General features: G+C 49.9%; 1 protein-coding gene across 3 annotated transcripts in view; it reads left to right on the forward strand.

Annotated features, from left to right (window-relative positions):
• TRAPPC9 (trafficking protein particle complex subunit 9) overlaps positions 1-16,291 on the forward strand; it is a 387,984-nt gene that overhangs the window by 293,066 nt on the left and 78,627 nt on the right. For 2 of the 3 annotated variants that reach the window (XM_052651545.1, XM_052651546.1), the window contains one exon: positions 5,631-5,722. In XM_052651545.1, the coding sequence (XP_052507505.1) occupies positions 5,631-5,722 (92 nt within the window). The remainder of the gene's footprint in view (positions 1-5,630; positions 5,723-16,291) is intronic. The other variant, XM_052651547.1, reaches the window with a different exon arrangement.

Raw genomic sequence — 16,291 nt, forward strand, 5'->3', positions numbered from 1 at the left:
CGTCACTTCTGCCACCTCCGTGCCACCTCTCTGTCCCCAAAGAGCCGCATCCTCTGCCTCTTGCCGGTGGGGAGGGGCGCGAGGTGCAGGCCGGCCGGCCCAGCCTGGGATCACGCGCCCACAGCCGGGGTGCTCAGTGCGGGGCTCCCTAACCCGAGGGTGCAGCAGTGAGTGGTCTACAAGCTGTGGCCCGGGGTCGTCATCACTTAAAGCCACTGCATCACTCCTGGAGAAGCTCTCGTTCAGTTGACTTTTACAGCCTCCCAGCCCTGAGGCTCTGAATTAGGGACTTGGAGACGGGAAGCCTGGCCTTGGCCCCAGGCGCTCACCGCAGCCTTGTCCGGGAACAGTCGTGGCCATAAATACCCATGGCCCGGGGTGGCCGGTGCTACCCGGGGAGTTAGGCAGGGAGCCCAGCACTGAGCAGTGGCCTGCGGGCCTCCTGCTAGTGCTCTAGCTGCTCTGCTCATCAGCCTGGCAAATTTGAGTACAGGGGAGCAGCGGAAGTTTAAACTGAGCAAGGGCCAGCCTGGGCCTCTCAGCTCCCCGCCTCTGAGACATGGGAGTGAACTGAGGTGGCTCCAGGGAACTCAGCTGTGGTGGAGGCAGGAAGCTGCAGGCGCAGAGGGCGCTGTGAAGGGGTCGTGTGGCTCCTTGGAAGAGCCAGAAGTCACCGGTGGGAGGCCCCAGAGGCAGAACAAACGTGTGTTGGGTGAACTGAGCAGGGTGTTTGGGATTTCTTATGTTCCAGGTGCAAGGGTTTGTTGACGGGTTGTGCTCATAGGCGTGGCTAGGAGACTTGCAAAGCCTGACTGGCACCAGCAGTGGCCCACAGTCCCCCTGCTGCAGCAGTAGATCTTGGGGACAGGAACACATCCACTGACTTGGCATCTTAATTGCCGTCTCCCAAGTGACTGTTGCTGTTTTAGTCGCTAAGTTGTGTCCAACTCTTTTGTGACCCCATGGGATTCTCCAGGCAAGAATACTGGAGTGGGTTGCCATGCTCTTCTCCAGGGGATCTTCCTGACCCAGGGATTGAACCTGCCTATCCTATATTGCAGGCAGAGTCTTCACCAGGGAGCCAGAGGGGAAGCCCTTCCCAGGTGACTCAGTTCAGTTCGGTCGCTCAATCGTGTCCGACTCTTTGTGACCCCATGAATCACAGCACTCCAGGCCTCCCTGTCCATCACCAACTCCCGGAGTTCACTCAGACTCACGTCCATCGAGTCAGTGATGCCATCCAGCCATCTCATCCTCTGTCATCCCCTTCTCCTCCTGCCACCAATCCCTCCCAACGTCAGAGTCTTTTCCAATGAGTCAACTCTTCGCATGAGGTGGCCAAAGTACTGGAGTTTCAGCTTTAGCATCATTCCTTCCAAAGAAATCCCAGGGTTGATCTCCTTCAGAATGGACTGGTTGGATCTCCTTGCAGTCCAAGGGACTCTCAAGAGTCTTCTCCAACACCACAGTTCAAAAGCATCAATTGTTTGCCGCTCAGCTTTCTTCACAGTCCAACTCTCACATCCATACATGACCGCAGGAAAAACCATAGCCTTGACTAGACGGACCTTAGTCGGCAAAGTAATGTCTCTGCTTTTGAATATGCTATCTAGGTTGGTCATAACTTTTCTTCCAAGGAGTAAGCGTCTTTTAATTTCATGGCTGCAGTCACCATCTGCAGTGATTCTGGAGCCCAAAAGAATAAAGTCTGACACTGTTTCTGCCGTTTCCCCATCTATTTCCCATGAAATGATGGGACCGGATGCCATGATCTTCGTTTTCTGAATGTTGCGCTTTAAGCCAACTTTTTCACTGTCCTCTTTCACTTTCATCAAGAGGCTTTTTAGCTCCTCTTCACTTTCTGCCATAAGGGTGGTGTCATCTGCATATCTGAGGTTATTGATATTTCTCCCGGCAATCTTGATTCCAGCTTGTGTTTCTTCCAGCCCAGCGTTTCTCATGATGTACTCTGCATATAAGTTAAATAAGCAGGGTGACAGTATACAGCCTTGACGTACTCCTTTTCCTATTTGGAACCAGTCTGTTGTTCCATGTCCAGTTCTAACTGTTGCTTTCTGACCTGCATACAGATTCCTCAAGAGGCAGGTTAGGTGGTCTGGTATTCCCATCTCTTTCAGAATTTTCCACAGTTTATTGTGATCCACACAGTCAAAGGCTTTGGCATAGTCAAGAAAGCAGAAATAGATGTGTTTGTGGAACTCTCTTGCTTTTTCCATGATCCAGCAGATGTTGACCATTTGATCTCTGGTTCCTCTGCCTTCTCTAAAACCAGCTTGAATGTCAGGCAGTTCACGGTTCATGTATTGTTGAAGCCTGGCTTGGAAAATTTTGAGCATTACTTTACTAGTGTGTGAGATGAGTGCAATTGTGTGGTAGTTTGAGCATTCTTTGGCATTGCCTTTCTTTGGGATTGGAAGGAAAGCTGACCTTTTCCAGTCCTGTGGCCACTGCTGAGTTTTCCAAATTTGCTGGCATATTGAGTGCAGCAGTTTCACAGCATCATCTTTCAGGATTTGAAACAGCTCAACTGGAATTCCATCACCTCCACTAGCTTTATTCGTAGTGATGCTTTCTAAGGCCCACTTGACTTCACATTCCAGGATGTCTGGCTCTAGGTGAGTGATCACATCACCCTGACTATCTGGGTCGTGAAGATCTTTTTTGTACAGTTCTTCCGTGTATTCTTGCCACCTCTTCTTAATATCTTCTGCTTCTGTGAGGGCCATACCATTTCTGTCCTTTATCGAGCCCATCTTTGCATGAAATGTTCCCTTGGTATCTCTAATTTTCTTGAAGAGATCTCTAGTCTTTCCCAATCTGTTGTTTTTCTCTATTTCTTTGCATTGATCGCTGAAGAAGGCTTTCTTATCTCTTCTTGCTATTCTTTGGAACTCTGCATTTAGATGCCTGTATCTTTCCTTTTCTCCTTTGCTTTTCGCCTCTCTCCTCTTCACAGCTATTTGTAAGGCCTCCCCAGACAGCCATTTTTAAAGGGAAGTCAGGCTCTTCAGCACCACGGACAGTGCCCTCTGGGTGGGAGGAAGGGGCCGGCCACGCTCCTGCTGGGAGCAGACAAGGTCCTAGGGGTGCCCAGGCCCTGTGCACTGGTGTCCTCATTTATCAAGTGGGAGTCACAGGCCCCTGCTTCCAGTTTACTGTGAGGCGTCAGTGCAGTGTTGATAGCAAAGTGTCTGAAAGTGGGAGCCATATCATGGGCTGCAGGGTGGGGTGGACTCAATCCTGCCACTTCCTAGCTGTGTCCTTTTCTCCTTATCCCCATGGGCCTGAGGTTTGCTTGTTTGTTTGTTTTTTAAATCTCTGAGATGAAAGTAATAGTTCCTGTCTTATACCTACCACATTCTCAAGTTTTAATTTGAAAACAGCGAGTATTTCTAAACTGAGAAGATCCATGTTAAACACTTAGTGCTGGGCCTCCCTCATGGGACTCACTTTGGAAATACTCTCTTTGCAGCAGAAGTAGTGATAGGAATTACCGTCATCATCATCGTTCTTTTCTGACCTCTTGCCCTGAACGCCAGAGTCCGGGTATTTAGGAAAGAGCAGCCACTGCCACGCCCACTGTCCTCACTATAGCGTTGTCTTCTGGGCTGTGAGAGTGGCTGATTAAGGTCTTGGTAGCCAGGGTTGTGTTCACGTGTCCAGGCTCAGACACAAGGCTGTTTTGGTGGCTTATGGGGCCGAAGGGGAGGGGGATGCCTATGCAGGTAATTGGCTTTATTAGCTCAGCAGTATAATCTTATGGCTCATGTCCGAAAGCAAATTAATACAGAAATATGCCATTAGAATGGCTTCCAAAGCCCCAGTGCCACTTGGCAACTTTGTGATCACTCACTCGCTTTTCTAACTAATCATTTCAGAGCTCTGCATCCTGGCTGTGTTCGTCAGGCACTATTTCTGTTCTTCAAGCGCCATGTGTGATCAGCCTCAAAAGCCTGCCATGATTTTTTTTTTTTTTTTTTAAAAACAAGAGGCAGTGATATGCCCTATTCTGAAGTCTTAATTTCATATAAGTGAAAATAACCCCCAGAGAGTTAGGAGAGAAGACAGGAAAAAGCGAGCGCACACATGCGGCCCCTGCACCAGCTACCTGGGGTGCTGACTCACGCCAGCGTGTATTTAGTCATCAGTGCCCATGGGGCAGCCCCAGTGCCTGGGGCACTGGTCCAGACACCACTAGGAGGGCTCTGCCCTTGCACGGCTGACAGGCCAGTGGTGAAGCCGGACAACGGGAGACACACATATCTAGTGGGGTTGCTGAGGGCCTTTGGAGCAGAGACAGCTCAGGGAAGCCTTCCTGGAGGAGGTGAGGTCTGAGATGGGAGTTAAAGGATGAGTATAGTGAGGAGGCAAAAGAGGGCAGGGAGAAGCATTTCCAGGCAAAGAGCATAGAATGTGGAGACTGGAGTTCCAAGAAAGCGCATGGTATTTTGGAAGAATGGAAACAGGGTCAAGGTAGCCAGAGGAAGACTTGGGTGGGGGTGGCAGGACTGGCGAGGGAGGTGGGGGCTCCTGAGTGCCTGGACTCCAGCAGCTTGGCCTGAGCTCCTGTCTCAGACCCGCTGCCATGTGTGGCTAGCTGGCCCTCTTGGGCCCTGGCAGGAGGGACCCGGAACTCTGGTCTTCGTTCCCTCTGGGCCTTGGCACCCCTTGCTGCCCGCCCCGGCCCATTCTGCTCTGCCTGCCTGGCTCCACCCTGACATGGCTGTCCTCCGGCTGGACAAGCGCAGTGGCCTGTTCCTGCGTTGCCGTCCTTGTTGGAGTCTGAGCCTCCCAAGTTTCAGGCTTATGTGCGGTCATTTCAGTGTGCTCAGTGCTTCTCACCACGCCTTGCTCGTTTCAGACACACACTGTGTGTTTGTTGAGTGCCGTTAACTTGCTAAAGGAAGAAAGTAATGGGATTCTCCCCACTTCCCTGGTCACTAGAGAGTGTCAGGAGCTATAGTCTTCCCTTTTGATTGCAGCTTAAATGCTGGGGCTTTCATTTATGTAGGAAAAGGGAAAGCAATTTACAGCTGTGTTTCTGAGGACCACACGGGCTGTTTAATATTAGCACCTTGGAGACATCTATTTTCTGCACTTCTAAACCCAGTTTCTTCATCCACTGATACTTGCTGAGAGGCAGTATGACTTTCTCGATTATGAACTTGCCTAAGTGAGCCTGTTCATAATAATATGTGTAATTACATCAAGATGTGTAACGTGACAGATGTGAAAGCAGCGTGAAGCCGACACGTGTAGAGAAACACGTTGGGCTGTATTGAACAGTGAGCCACAGTTTGCATGCTCTTTAGGAAAAACAACCTTCCCTCTTCTTTATTTCCCCCAGCAAGAATGGCTGCTGAATTGAACCTATCCGGGTGGATTTCCCTTCTTCACACAACAGCTCAATTTATCAGATTTGGTGGGGGAGAGCTGGGAAAGAGGCCCTTGACACATCTATGTACCTGTTTCTCCCACATTTGTCCATCCCTTGAGAGGAGGGGGCCGTTCACCTGCTGTGGAGGGTTTCCTGTCTGTCGAGAAACGTCGAGAACTTCTCCTCCGGGCCCTGGGCTTGGCGATCACAAAGTTTTCCTTAACAACGCTCACTCATCTCTGAAGCGCACGGGCGAGGCGAGTGTGGAGGGCCTCCTGAACCAGCTGGTCCTGGAGCACCTGCAGCTGGCCCCTCTGCTGTGGGGTGAGTACTGCCCGTCACCTCCGGGTGTGCGTGCTCCTTTGCTCAGACCTCGCGGGCTCGCGTTTGGTGCTGTGTGCCGAGGCCTTCAGGGAACCGGGCAGGGAGGTCTGCGTCTCTCCCGAGCTCGGCCCGCGGGTGTCTGGTCAGCACAGCCTTAGGGCCGGGTTGCTGCCCTCTGAGCTCAGGCGCGGGGGCAGTGCGGGCCCCCTTGCTGCAGAACCCGCGTCCTCTGTGGTGCACTGACGGTGTCTGCATGGATGTGACTTCTGCAGACGCTTGCGCTCCTCGAGTGATGAGTGATGGGGCAGTGGGCGGGGGCGAGGGGGCGGTTCCTCCTGGCTCCTGGGCAAGCTCTGAGTTTGTTTGGTAAACACCTTAACTCACCCCGGTACTCGGCCCGAGAGAGAGCACTGGGAGGTGGCACTTAGAACAAGGTGTTTGAATGCTTGCTGCCTGCCGCACCTGGAACTTTCACCCCAGTCTGTGCCTTCCTAAATAGCAGTGGAAAATTTTGTTGAGAAACAAGCTCAAACGTAGAAGTGTTGTTGAAATGAGAGTCTGTATTATTCTCTGGAAATGATCCCGTCATATAGTCTGTGCTGGGTCAGATGCAGACAGTCATGGATGTGCCTTCTTTCTCTGCTTTAACCCAGAACCTGTTGGGAGTCAGTATCTGGTCTTTCCTCCAGTTAATTCATTAGCTCGACCTCCCAGTTTTGCACTCTAGAGACACAGGAGAATTACCCCAGGGGCTGGAGGAGAAAGACCTCTCCCCTTGGTGTTCCCTCACTGGTCTTCAGTTTGTGAGAACCCCTCGAGCTGCCTGGGGCTGCCCACTCTCCTGGGCTCCTGGGCTTCACAACGGGTGAAGGTTGTTGGGGGTCCAGTGAGCAGTGCTGACGTGGCAGCTGTGAGTGGACTGAGCCCAACACCCGGGGGCCCCTTCCTTGGAATCTACCTGCCACTCTGGTCTAGCCCAAATGAGAGGAGGTGGATGGTTGTTTCTGCAGAATGTGCCCCAGTTTGCACCTCTCAGGGTGTCCCTCACTTTCCTAGCTCACAAAACTTTATCTCTCGGTGATCTGGGCTCAGACAGTGACTTCCACCAGATGTACTGGCCAAAGAGGGTTGGACACCCAGTCCTCCTGCCCCTGGGGCTGGGTAGGCCCCAAGAATCCAGCCCTAGGAAACAGTGGCACAAAGTGTGTACTCAGGCATCGAGTCAGGCAAAAGAAGGGAGTGCCCCAAGGCACCGGCTGACTGGGAGTGAGCCCCGCAGGGCCAGACTCCTTCCAGAGATGGGGTGGGGGGCGCACGTTGCTGGATTTGCGTTGGTCTCCTTACAGGTCTTTTCCTGGTCGTGTGTCACGTGGACACCAGTGCCGGTATTGAGGATTTTATCCTGGAGAAGATGCATGAGTTGTTATACCACAGGACCAGGACTCAAAGGCGTTTCCTCCAGGGGGTCTTGTGGGCATTGCCCACGACAGCAGCCAGCCCCGCCCAGCACTTTAAGGCCCCCAGCAGCATTCAGTGTGTTCTGGGTCCTGTCTCCAAGGGTCTGCACGCCCCAGAAACACCACGTGCTATCTCTCTGTTCCATGTCATGATTAATTTAACTGTTGCCACGTCTGGCAGTTTCCGGGGAACATCCATCTGCATGCATGTTTCTCTGATTTTTTCCTCGGCTTGCTCATTTTGGAGTTATGAAGTCAAAGGACGTGTGATTTTTAAGGCTTTTGGGCTGTTCTGTCGAGTGGACGTTTGACTGTTGACCGTTGATGGTGCCGTGGGCGTTGTGGGAGCCCAAGGTTTTGAGGTGACTTTCCCACCCCTTAGAGCGTAGTTCTAGGTCAGGGGCTGAGAGGTGAGGCTGTGAGTTTCGTCTGCCTACCTCCTGCCCCGGGCTGGCCTCCCTGGCCCACTGTCCTCTGCATTGGGGTGGGGTCTTCACCCCTGGCCCCAGTGCATGCCACCTGCCCCCTCCCTGTCACCTGTGCCATGGAGCCAATGTCTTGGGGTCACCAGCTCCTTTCCACATCACTCGGGCTGTCCTACTGGTTTTTCAGAGGCAAGGTTCCTTACCCTGGAATCTTGACCTTCCCATTCATTCACTTCACAAAAGCAATATATTCTCGTTATAGAAAGGCAGGGCAAATCAGAAAAGTTCGATGGAGAAAAATTATCTTTTTCCACTCTTGCGCCCCCAAAACCAGTCTCTCTTTCATCTCATATTTGTGCCTTTCTAGGTCTTTCTGCTATCCCCCAATTCACATTTTGTTCGCCGAGATGATCATACCATTCTTGTACTCTGTGTCCTTTTTTTTTACTCGAGAAAACAAGTATTTCTCATGTTATGAACACGTCTTACACTTGCCGTTCAAGTCCTCGTTACACTTTCATCATGTGGATGCAGGCTGGCTTGCTGCTCAATCTGGTGTCTGGGTGCCTCTGCTCTTTGGAGGTGTTTGCTGTTACGTAAGTTGCTTGCACCGGCTGCACACAGAGCCTTTCTGTGTCTCGGGGCCACGCCCCCCACGGGGAGGCCCTGACGCTGCACCTGTGGGCCGCTGCCAGAGGGCACAGCTCCTGTGCCAGTGCCACCGCTCACAGGGCCGCTGATGGAGCCCACCGGGACTGATGTCGCGTGGGGGTCCCGGAGGAGAGGAAGCCAGGTTCTGGGCTGGCTCCAGGACTGTGTGGATTCCTTCTGCAGAGCGTCCCAGAGCAAGGCGGGACAGAGGGCAGGGTGGGGCTGGGGAGGGGCCTGGGGCAGGACCCCTAGTCGGCTGCCTCCTGTCTCCATTCCTCTGGGAGCAGAACCGTGGGCTTGGGGAGGCTGCGCTCCCACGAGGGTGGGAGCCTGGCAGAGCCCAGAGGGCCTCCTGACGGCCTGAGTTGAGGGCCGGTCCAGTTGTTTCCATGGATACCGGGCAGTGGTGACTAGCGGACCGAGGAGTTTCTCACAGCTGACAGCACTGTGCTTGTCCCGGCCTCTCAGATGCGCAGCGCCTGGTCTGTGCCGGCGAGTCCCGGTCAGGTGTCGGCTACACCGTGGAGCGCATGCTATCAGTGCTCGTCCTCCGGATAATCACCGAGCAAGCCCCTGCCCTGGCGCTGAGCTGTGATGTGCAGGAAGCTCTTGTGGGCACGAGGGCAATGCCCATCTGGGAGACAGCGGCCAGGTGGCGCTTTGTGTGGGGTCACCCACTGCTGTGCCTCAGAGAACCACATGCCCTCGTATTGGGGAGGAAGATGCTGTGCCTCAACTCTCTGTGCAGTTTGTCTGACCCGTGCAAGTTTTCAGGTCATAATTACCATCCCCCTGTTACCAATGGGGTGCTAGTTTTAGAAGGTCTTGTAAGGTCTTCATAGAACTGTTCAGCTTCAGCTTCTTGCGCATTACTGGTCAGCTCATAGACTTGGATTACCCTGATGTTGAATGGTTTGCCTTGGAAACAAACAGAGATCATTCTGTCATTTTTGAGATTGCACCCAAGTACTGCATTTCGGACTCTTCTGTTGACTATCAGGGCTATTCCATTTCTTCTAAGGGATTCTTGCACACAGTAGTAGATATAATGGTAATCTGAGTTAAATTCTCTTCAGAGCTATTTGTAAAGCCTCCTCAGAGAGCCATGTTGCTTTTTTGCATTTCTTTTTCCTGGGGATGGTCTTGATCGCTGCCTCCTGTACAGTGTCACGAACCTCTGTCGATAGTTCATCAGGCACTCTATCAGATATACTCCCTTAAATCTATTTGTCACTTCCACTGTATCATCATAAGGGATTTGATTTAGGTCACACCTGAATGGTTGACTGGTTTTCCCGACTCTTTTCAGTTTAAGTCTGAATTTGGCAATAAGGAGTTCGTGATCTGAGCCACAGTTAGCTCCCGGTTTTGTTTTTGCTGACTGTATAGAGCTTCTCCATCTTTGGCTGCAAATTATATAATCAATCTGATTTCAGTGTTGGCCATCTGGTGATGTCCATGTGTAGAGTCTTCTCTTGTGTTGTTGGAAGAGGGTGTTTGCTATGACCAGTGCGTTCTCTTGGCAAAACTCTGTTAGCCTCTGCCCTGCTTCATTCTGTACTCCAAGGCCAAATTCCAATCCCAAAGAAAGGAAATGCCAAAGAATGCTCAAACTACCACACAGTTGCACTAATCTCACACGCAAGTAAAGTAATGCTCAAAATTCTCCAAGCCAGGCTTCAAGAATACATGAACCATGAACTTCCAGATGTTCAAACTGGTTTTAGAAAAGGCAGAGGAACCAGAGATCAAATTGCCAACATCCGCTGGATCATGGAAAAAGCAAGAGAGTTCCACAAACACATCTATTTCTGCTTTCTTGACTATGCCAAAGCCTTTGACTGTGTGGATCACAATAAACTGTGCAAAATTCTGAAAGAGATGGGAATATCAGACCACCTGACCTGCCTCTTGAGAAACTTGTATGCAGGTCAGGAAGCAACAGTTAGAACTGGACATGGAACAATAGACTGGTTCCAAATAGGAAAAGGAGTACATCAAGGCTGTATATTGTCACCCTGCTTATTTAACTTATATGCAGAGTACATCATGAGAAATGCTGGGCTGGAAGAAGCACAAGCTGAAATCAAGATTGCCAGAAGAAATATCAATAACCTCAGATATGCAGATGATACCACCCTTATGGCAGAAAGTGAAGAGGAACTAAAGAGCCTCTTGATGAAAGTGAAAGAGGACAGTGAAAAAGTTGGCTTAAAGCGCAACATTCAGAAAACTAAGATCATGGCATCCAGTCCCATCACTTCATGGGAAATAGATGGGGAAACAGTGGAAACAGTGTCAGACTTTATTTTCTTGGGCTCCAAAATCACTGCAGATGGTGACTGCGGCCATGAAATTAAAAGACGCTTGTTGCTTGGAAGGAAAGCTATGACCCACCTAGACAGCATATTAAAAAGCAGAGTGATTAGTTTGCCAACAAAGGTCCGTCTAGTCAAAGCTATGGTTTTTCCAGTAGTCATGTATGGATGTGAGAGTTGGACCATAAAGAAAGCTAAACACTGAAGAATTGAAGCTTTTGAACTGTGGTGTTGGAGAAGACTCTTGAGAGTCCCTGGGACTGCAAGGAGATCCAAGCAGTCCATCCTAAAGGAAATCAGTCCTGAATATTCATTGGAAGGACTGATACTGAAGCTGAAACTCCAAAACTTTGGCCACCTTGTGCTAAGAATTGACTCATTGGAAAAGACCCTGATGCTGGAAAAGATTGAAGGCAGGAGGAGAAGGGGACGACAGAGGATGAGATGGTTGGATGACATCACCGACTCGATGGACGTGAGTTTGAGCAAGCTCCGGGAGTTGGTAATGGACAGGGAAGCCTGGCGTGCTGCAGTCCTTGGGGTCGCAAAGAGTTGGACACAACTGAGCGACCGAACTGAACTGGTACAGACTAGGAAACAGACTCGTGGGGTGTTTGTTGCATGAAGTTACAGGGAATACAGATTCTTGGATGGGTAGATCCGTCCATCTGCACCCAGGTGCCGGGGACCCAGAGGTAAATTAGACTTGATCCCTGCCTTCCAGACACTGCTGGTCTGATGCAGGTAGAGGATCCCAGATCGGTCAACAGACCATCCCCACGCAGCCTGGTGTGCTTGCCAGCTGTCCTGGAAGTAGCAGCCAGAGGCAGCCCTGGACCCTAACACCTGCAGCCACCTGTCTCACAGGAGTGTGCTTGGGACGAAGCACGGCCCACAGCCCTGACGAGGCTCACAGGCCTCCCCGGGGACAGAACCACTGCACGGTGCTGTGGGTTCGTCGTGTCTGAATGTTGCACTGTCCACCTCCGCCCAGGAGTCTGGCTCCAGGCGCGCCAGGTAGCCAGCCTGTCCTGTGGCTGAACTCAGGCTGCTCCTGCCCTTCTGGGGCTCTCAGGGAGATGCGCCCCGAGTCCTGCAGAATGTCCTCCCATCGAGCTGGTACCTGGAGGCCTCAGTGGGGGATCGTCAGTTTGTTTATGTCATGAGATTCGTGGGCGAAAGGCCGCACTTGTGTCTTCGGACGCACACGGCTGTGTGTGGCCCCAGCTTCCCTGGCAGCTGAGCCGCCCGCTGACCTCCGTCTGCTGCTGAGGTAGCTTAGTGATGGTGCTGGGCTGTGCGTTCTCCCCTGCGCCCACGTCTCCAAACAGCTGTGCCCGGGAAGAGTGCCAGCACTCAGGCCCCCTGACCAGGCCAGGTGTACAGGGCCAGGTTAACCAGACTTTGGTGAGTCCCAGATGCCAGAAACCCAGGTATGTTCCTTGGGTTGGGGAGATCCCCCTGGAGAAGGAAATGAGCACCCATTCCAGTATTCTTGCCTGGAGAATCCCCTGGGCAGAGGAGCCCGGGGGGCTGTAGTCCCTGGGGTCACGCAGAGTCGGATGGAGAGCTTGTCAGCAGCAGCAGAGGCTGATGGGCTGAGGACCCCTCCCCGAGGCTGAGCGGTGGCGAGTGGTCATCTGGTCTGAAGCCCGGCTGGCCCGGTGATGGGTGCTGGGAAGCCAAGGGGCTGAGTCTTTGTCTCTTTGGCCCCTTTGCCAAATATAATTATGTAAACTGATTTAAAAGGTGGGAAAATTTATAAAAGAAGATAGAACATCCAGAGTGTGTGCACCTCCCTGGCTGCCTTGGGAGAACTTTCCGCCACTCTCCTTCCGTTCGTAATGACGCAGGCTGGGTCTCCTTCCACATGGAGATACACGCGCAGGTATGTGGAGCCGCAGCAGCCTTTTTCACTGCAGGCAAGGGGTATGTAATTGATTTGCCCTGTATCTTTTGGTGGACCTTTAGCATCTTTTGCTGTTCTAAACATTTCAACAAATACCCTAGTAAGTAGTCTAGTGCTCCCAGGAGTGAGTCAAGCTGGAAATTGCTCATTTAAATTTAGCAATCTCTTTAAAAACCACCTTATATTTTTATATCATACTTAGACTTTCCTCATTTAGCTTACATTTAAAAAAAATTCTAATATGGACTAACATGGACTCAGTTGTTTTAACATTGAAATCTTTTATTTATCTGGAATTTTTTAAGGTGTGAGCAGTGAGGCATGGAGCCACCTTTTTTTTTTCCGGAAAACTGGCTAGTTATCCACAAGTTACTTAATAAATAATTTGTTTTCTCCTTGGAGAAGGAAATGGCAATCCACTCTGGTATTATTGCCTGGAAAATCCCATGGACCGGGGAGCCTGGTAGGCTACAGTCCATGGGGTCGCAAAGAGTTGGACACGACTGAGCGACTTCACTTTCTTCTTTCTTCATAAATAAGCAATGTCATTTTCTCATGTGCGTAGGAGAATCTTTGAATTCTCTTCCATTAATCTGTCTGTCCACTAGCCAGTATCATCCTTGTACGTATATTGTAAGTTTACAGTGTACTTTGATATTGGCTTAGATAATCCTCTTTAATGTCTTTTTCTTGCATTTGTTCCTTTGTTTATTTAAATATTGTGGTAAGAAAACACATAATACAGATTCTCCATCTTAACCTTCTTTAAGGGTGCAGTTCAGTAGTGTTAACTGTATTTTTGTTATTATGCCAAAGATCTGTAGAATTTTTTTGTTTTGTAAAATCAGTCCTATACCCATTGACCATCTTTCGTATGTATTTTTATGACTTCAGTAAGAGCTTATATAGCTCACTTTTTTAAAAAGAAAATTTCTCTAGGTCTTTAACTGCCTTTTTGAGGTTTTTTCCCCCCTTATTTTTGCTTCTTTTATATAATTTTGCTTCCTCTTTTTTTTTCTTGATTGAGCAAGCTAACACATGATCTGCTTTCTTTATTAATTATATCCCCTGTCTCTTTTCTAATTCAATAATTCTTCTATCTTTATTAATTTTTTTCTGCCTGATTTGAGCTTATATTATTTTTCCCTCACTGGGTTGGACATTTAATTCATTCATTTAAAATTTCCTATTATTAGTATAGTTTTATGGGGCTATGAATTTTCCTGTGATTCTGTTTCCCATGATTTCCATTTCCGCTTCCTGTAGTATGGTTTTAACCATATTCTGGTATTGAAATTTCTCATGTTGGATGTTTTCAGGCATTCTGTGATTTTAGTTTGTTTCATCTTCATCTCAAGAGTTGTTTAACACATAGCCTTCTGGTTTTCTCATCTTATTATGACTTTCTAAGGTAACAACACCGCGATCAGTTTAGCACTATTCTCACCTCTTAGAATTTACTGAGATTTCTTTGTGGATAAATGTTTGTGTCTGACTACTCCACGGACATGTAAAAGGAAGGCTTACTCCTTGTTTTAAGTGTATTGAGTTGAAATGTGTCGCCTGGCTCTACCTTACGAATTTGCTTGAGATCCTTCCCTATTTGATCTCACTTGGAGTTTGAGAAGTGAGTTACAATCACTGCTAACATGGATCCTGTTCACCCCGACGGCCTTCTGTCCATCAGTGTGATTCTGTCTGTCCTGTAATATGTGCCGTATGAAGGCTGATGGGCTTTAGTGCATAAAAGGCATGATTCTTCTCACTTTGTTGTGCCTTTTGCCATTTTAAGTGTCTTTGTCGGTCTCCTCTAACGTTTTTGCCGTTTATTCAATCTGGTCTGATCCTGTAACTCCCGTCCTTGCTTACTTTTTGTCTGGCTGATGTATCTTTGCCTCTTGTTTTGGTTTAAACATTTGAGAATTACTTTTATCCCCCCATGTGGTTCTCTTAAATGAAGCGTAGAGCTGCGTTTTGTTTGTGATCTAACTTCACTGTCTTTTTGATTAATAAGGGAATTTAGGCCACTTACATTCTTTGGTATGACTCATGTGTTTGGTCTTAACTGTCATAGGTTCTGTTATGCTTTTTTTTTTAGTAGTTACTCATCTTGACTTTTGTGATCTGTGTCTTCTTGGTTTTGTTTTGTGTGATGATTTTTTTTTTTCTTCCTCTCCGCGCTCTCTTCTCTTGTTTCCCCATTCCCCCATCACCTCTAAGACCATGCCTGCCTTATTTTTCTCCACAATTCTTATTATTCTCTGAAAGTTCATTACCAATGCAGGTTTGTTTGTTTGTTTGTTTTTTTCTTGTCTCTCTACCCCTGCTGGAGTATAAGCTCCACAGAGAGAGAATCTGGTCTTTGCCGTACTCTCAGAACCTGAAACTGTTACTGGGACATTTCAGTGACAGCTGAACATATCAGCTGGATAAATATTTGCTGAAGGAATTAATAATGTAACCTTCACAGTCCATCTCAGAAGCAGATAGTGTTGTTTTTGTGCTTTAGGGGCACGGAAGTGCAGAGCGTCCGCGGGGTCATTCAGCCAGTGAGGGGCAGCGTGAAGGCTGGAGCTCGGTCGCCGTGACCCCAGAGTCCATGTTGTCCCCATTTTCATGCCTCCTGGAATAATGATGAGCTGGTAACCTGTGGCTGGCTGTCACGCCTAGGTCTACTGACTTCTAACCAGAATTTCCATAGGCTTTTAGAAGTAGAAGTAAGGAAAAAGAAAGAAAGGCGGAAGCAGTTGTGTTATTTTTGACAGACCTGCAGGAAAGTTGCAAGCACAGTGGTTAGAATTGTTTTCTGAGCTGCTTTAGAGTCAGTGGCTGGCTTGGTGCACCGTCATCCCAAACTCTGCATTTCCTGTGAACGAGGAGTGTCCTTTGTTCCGGAAGGTTCTGGGTGGGGCTCAGAGCCACTGATGCCTGCAGTCAGCACGTCTCTAGTCTCCATCGGGCTGGGACAATTCCTCAGTCTTAGATGTTTTTGTTTTTAACCTCGATGCTTCCACGTATCACCAACCGGCCATTTGTGGAATGCCCTCCACCTGGCCTCGCGTGATGTGTCCTCGTGACTAGAGTCAGTGCCCGCGTGCCTGGCAGGAGCCACACCTCCCAGATGGCCCGTGAGCTCTGTTTGTTCCGCAGAGACAAGGTGTTGGCTGCCTCACTCCCCTGACAGGGCGCTGCCCGCCAGCGTTCCCTCCTGTCAGGCTCCTTTCTGGTCGCCAAGCATTCCGTGGGAAGGCGCTCTGAAACTTTGTAGACGCCAGCCGGTCGTCACACTCCTCTTTGCACTTCTCTTTATCCCTTACTCTGCATGGAGTCACCTCCCCTGCTTTACTCAGTGGGTTAAGCACGTCGCCATCATTATTCATTCTGACGCCCCGTGGCACTCTGTCGGGCTGATTCCTGTGCCTGTCGACACGTCTCCGTCATTCTCTGAACACGCCCTTGCTTCCTGGCATCGGGGGTCCCAGGTTCGCCGGCGGGTACCGCTCTGACAGCACCCATTTTCCCAAGAGGTCTTGGTTCCCGTGAGTGAAGACCAGCGTTCAGAAACCGAGCCACAGACAGGAGGATGGTTGTCTGTCCCGGGGAGTTGCTGCTCCCCAGCCTTCTCGGAGGGCAGAGCCCGGGGATGTGCGTGGACACGTAAGGACAGACTTGCCCACGCACACTCAGTGTCTCCTGTCTGCACCGACGGCCACCAGATCACCCTGACACTCTCATTCCAGTCCAGCACAGCAAGGCCCTTCCGGTCTGTCCCCTTCCCTCGCTTCCTGGGCAATGAGCAGCTGGCTTCC

This window comes from Budorcas taxicolor, chromosome 14 (genome assembly GCF_023091745.1).
Source record: "Budorcas taxicolor isolate Tak-1 chromosome 14, Takin1.1, whole genome shotgun sequence".
In the NCBI taxonomy this organism is placed as follows: domain Eukaryota; kingdom Metazoa; phylum Chordata; class Mammalia; order Artiodactyla; family Bovidae; genus Budorcas; species Budorcas taxicolor.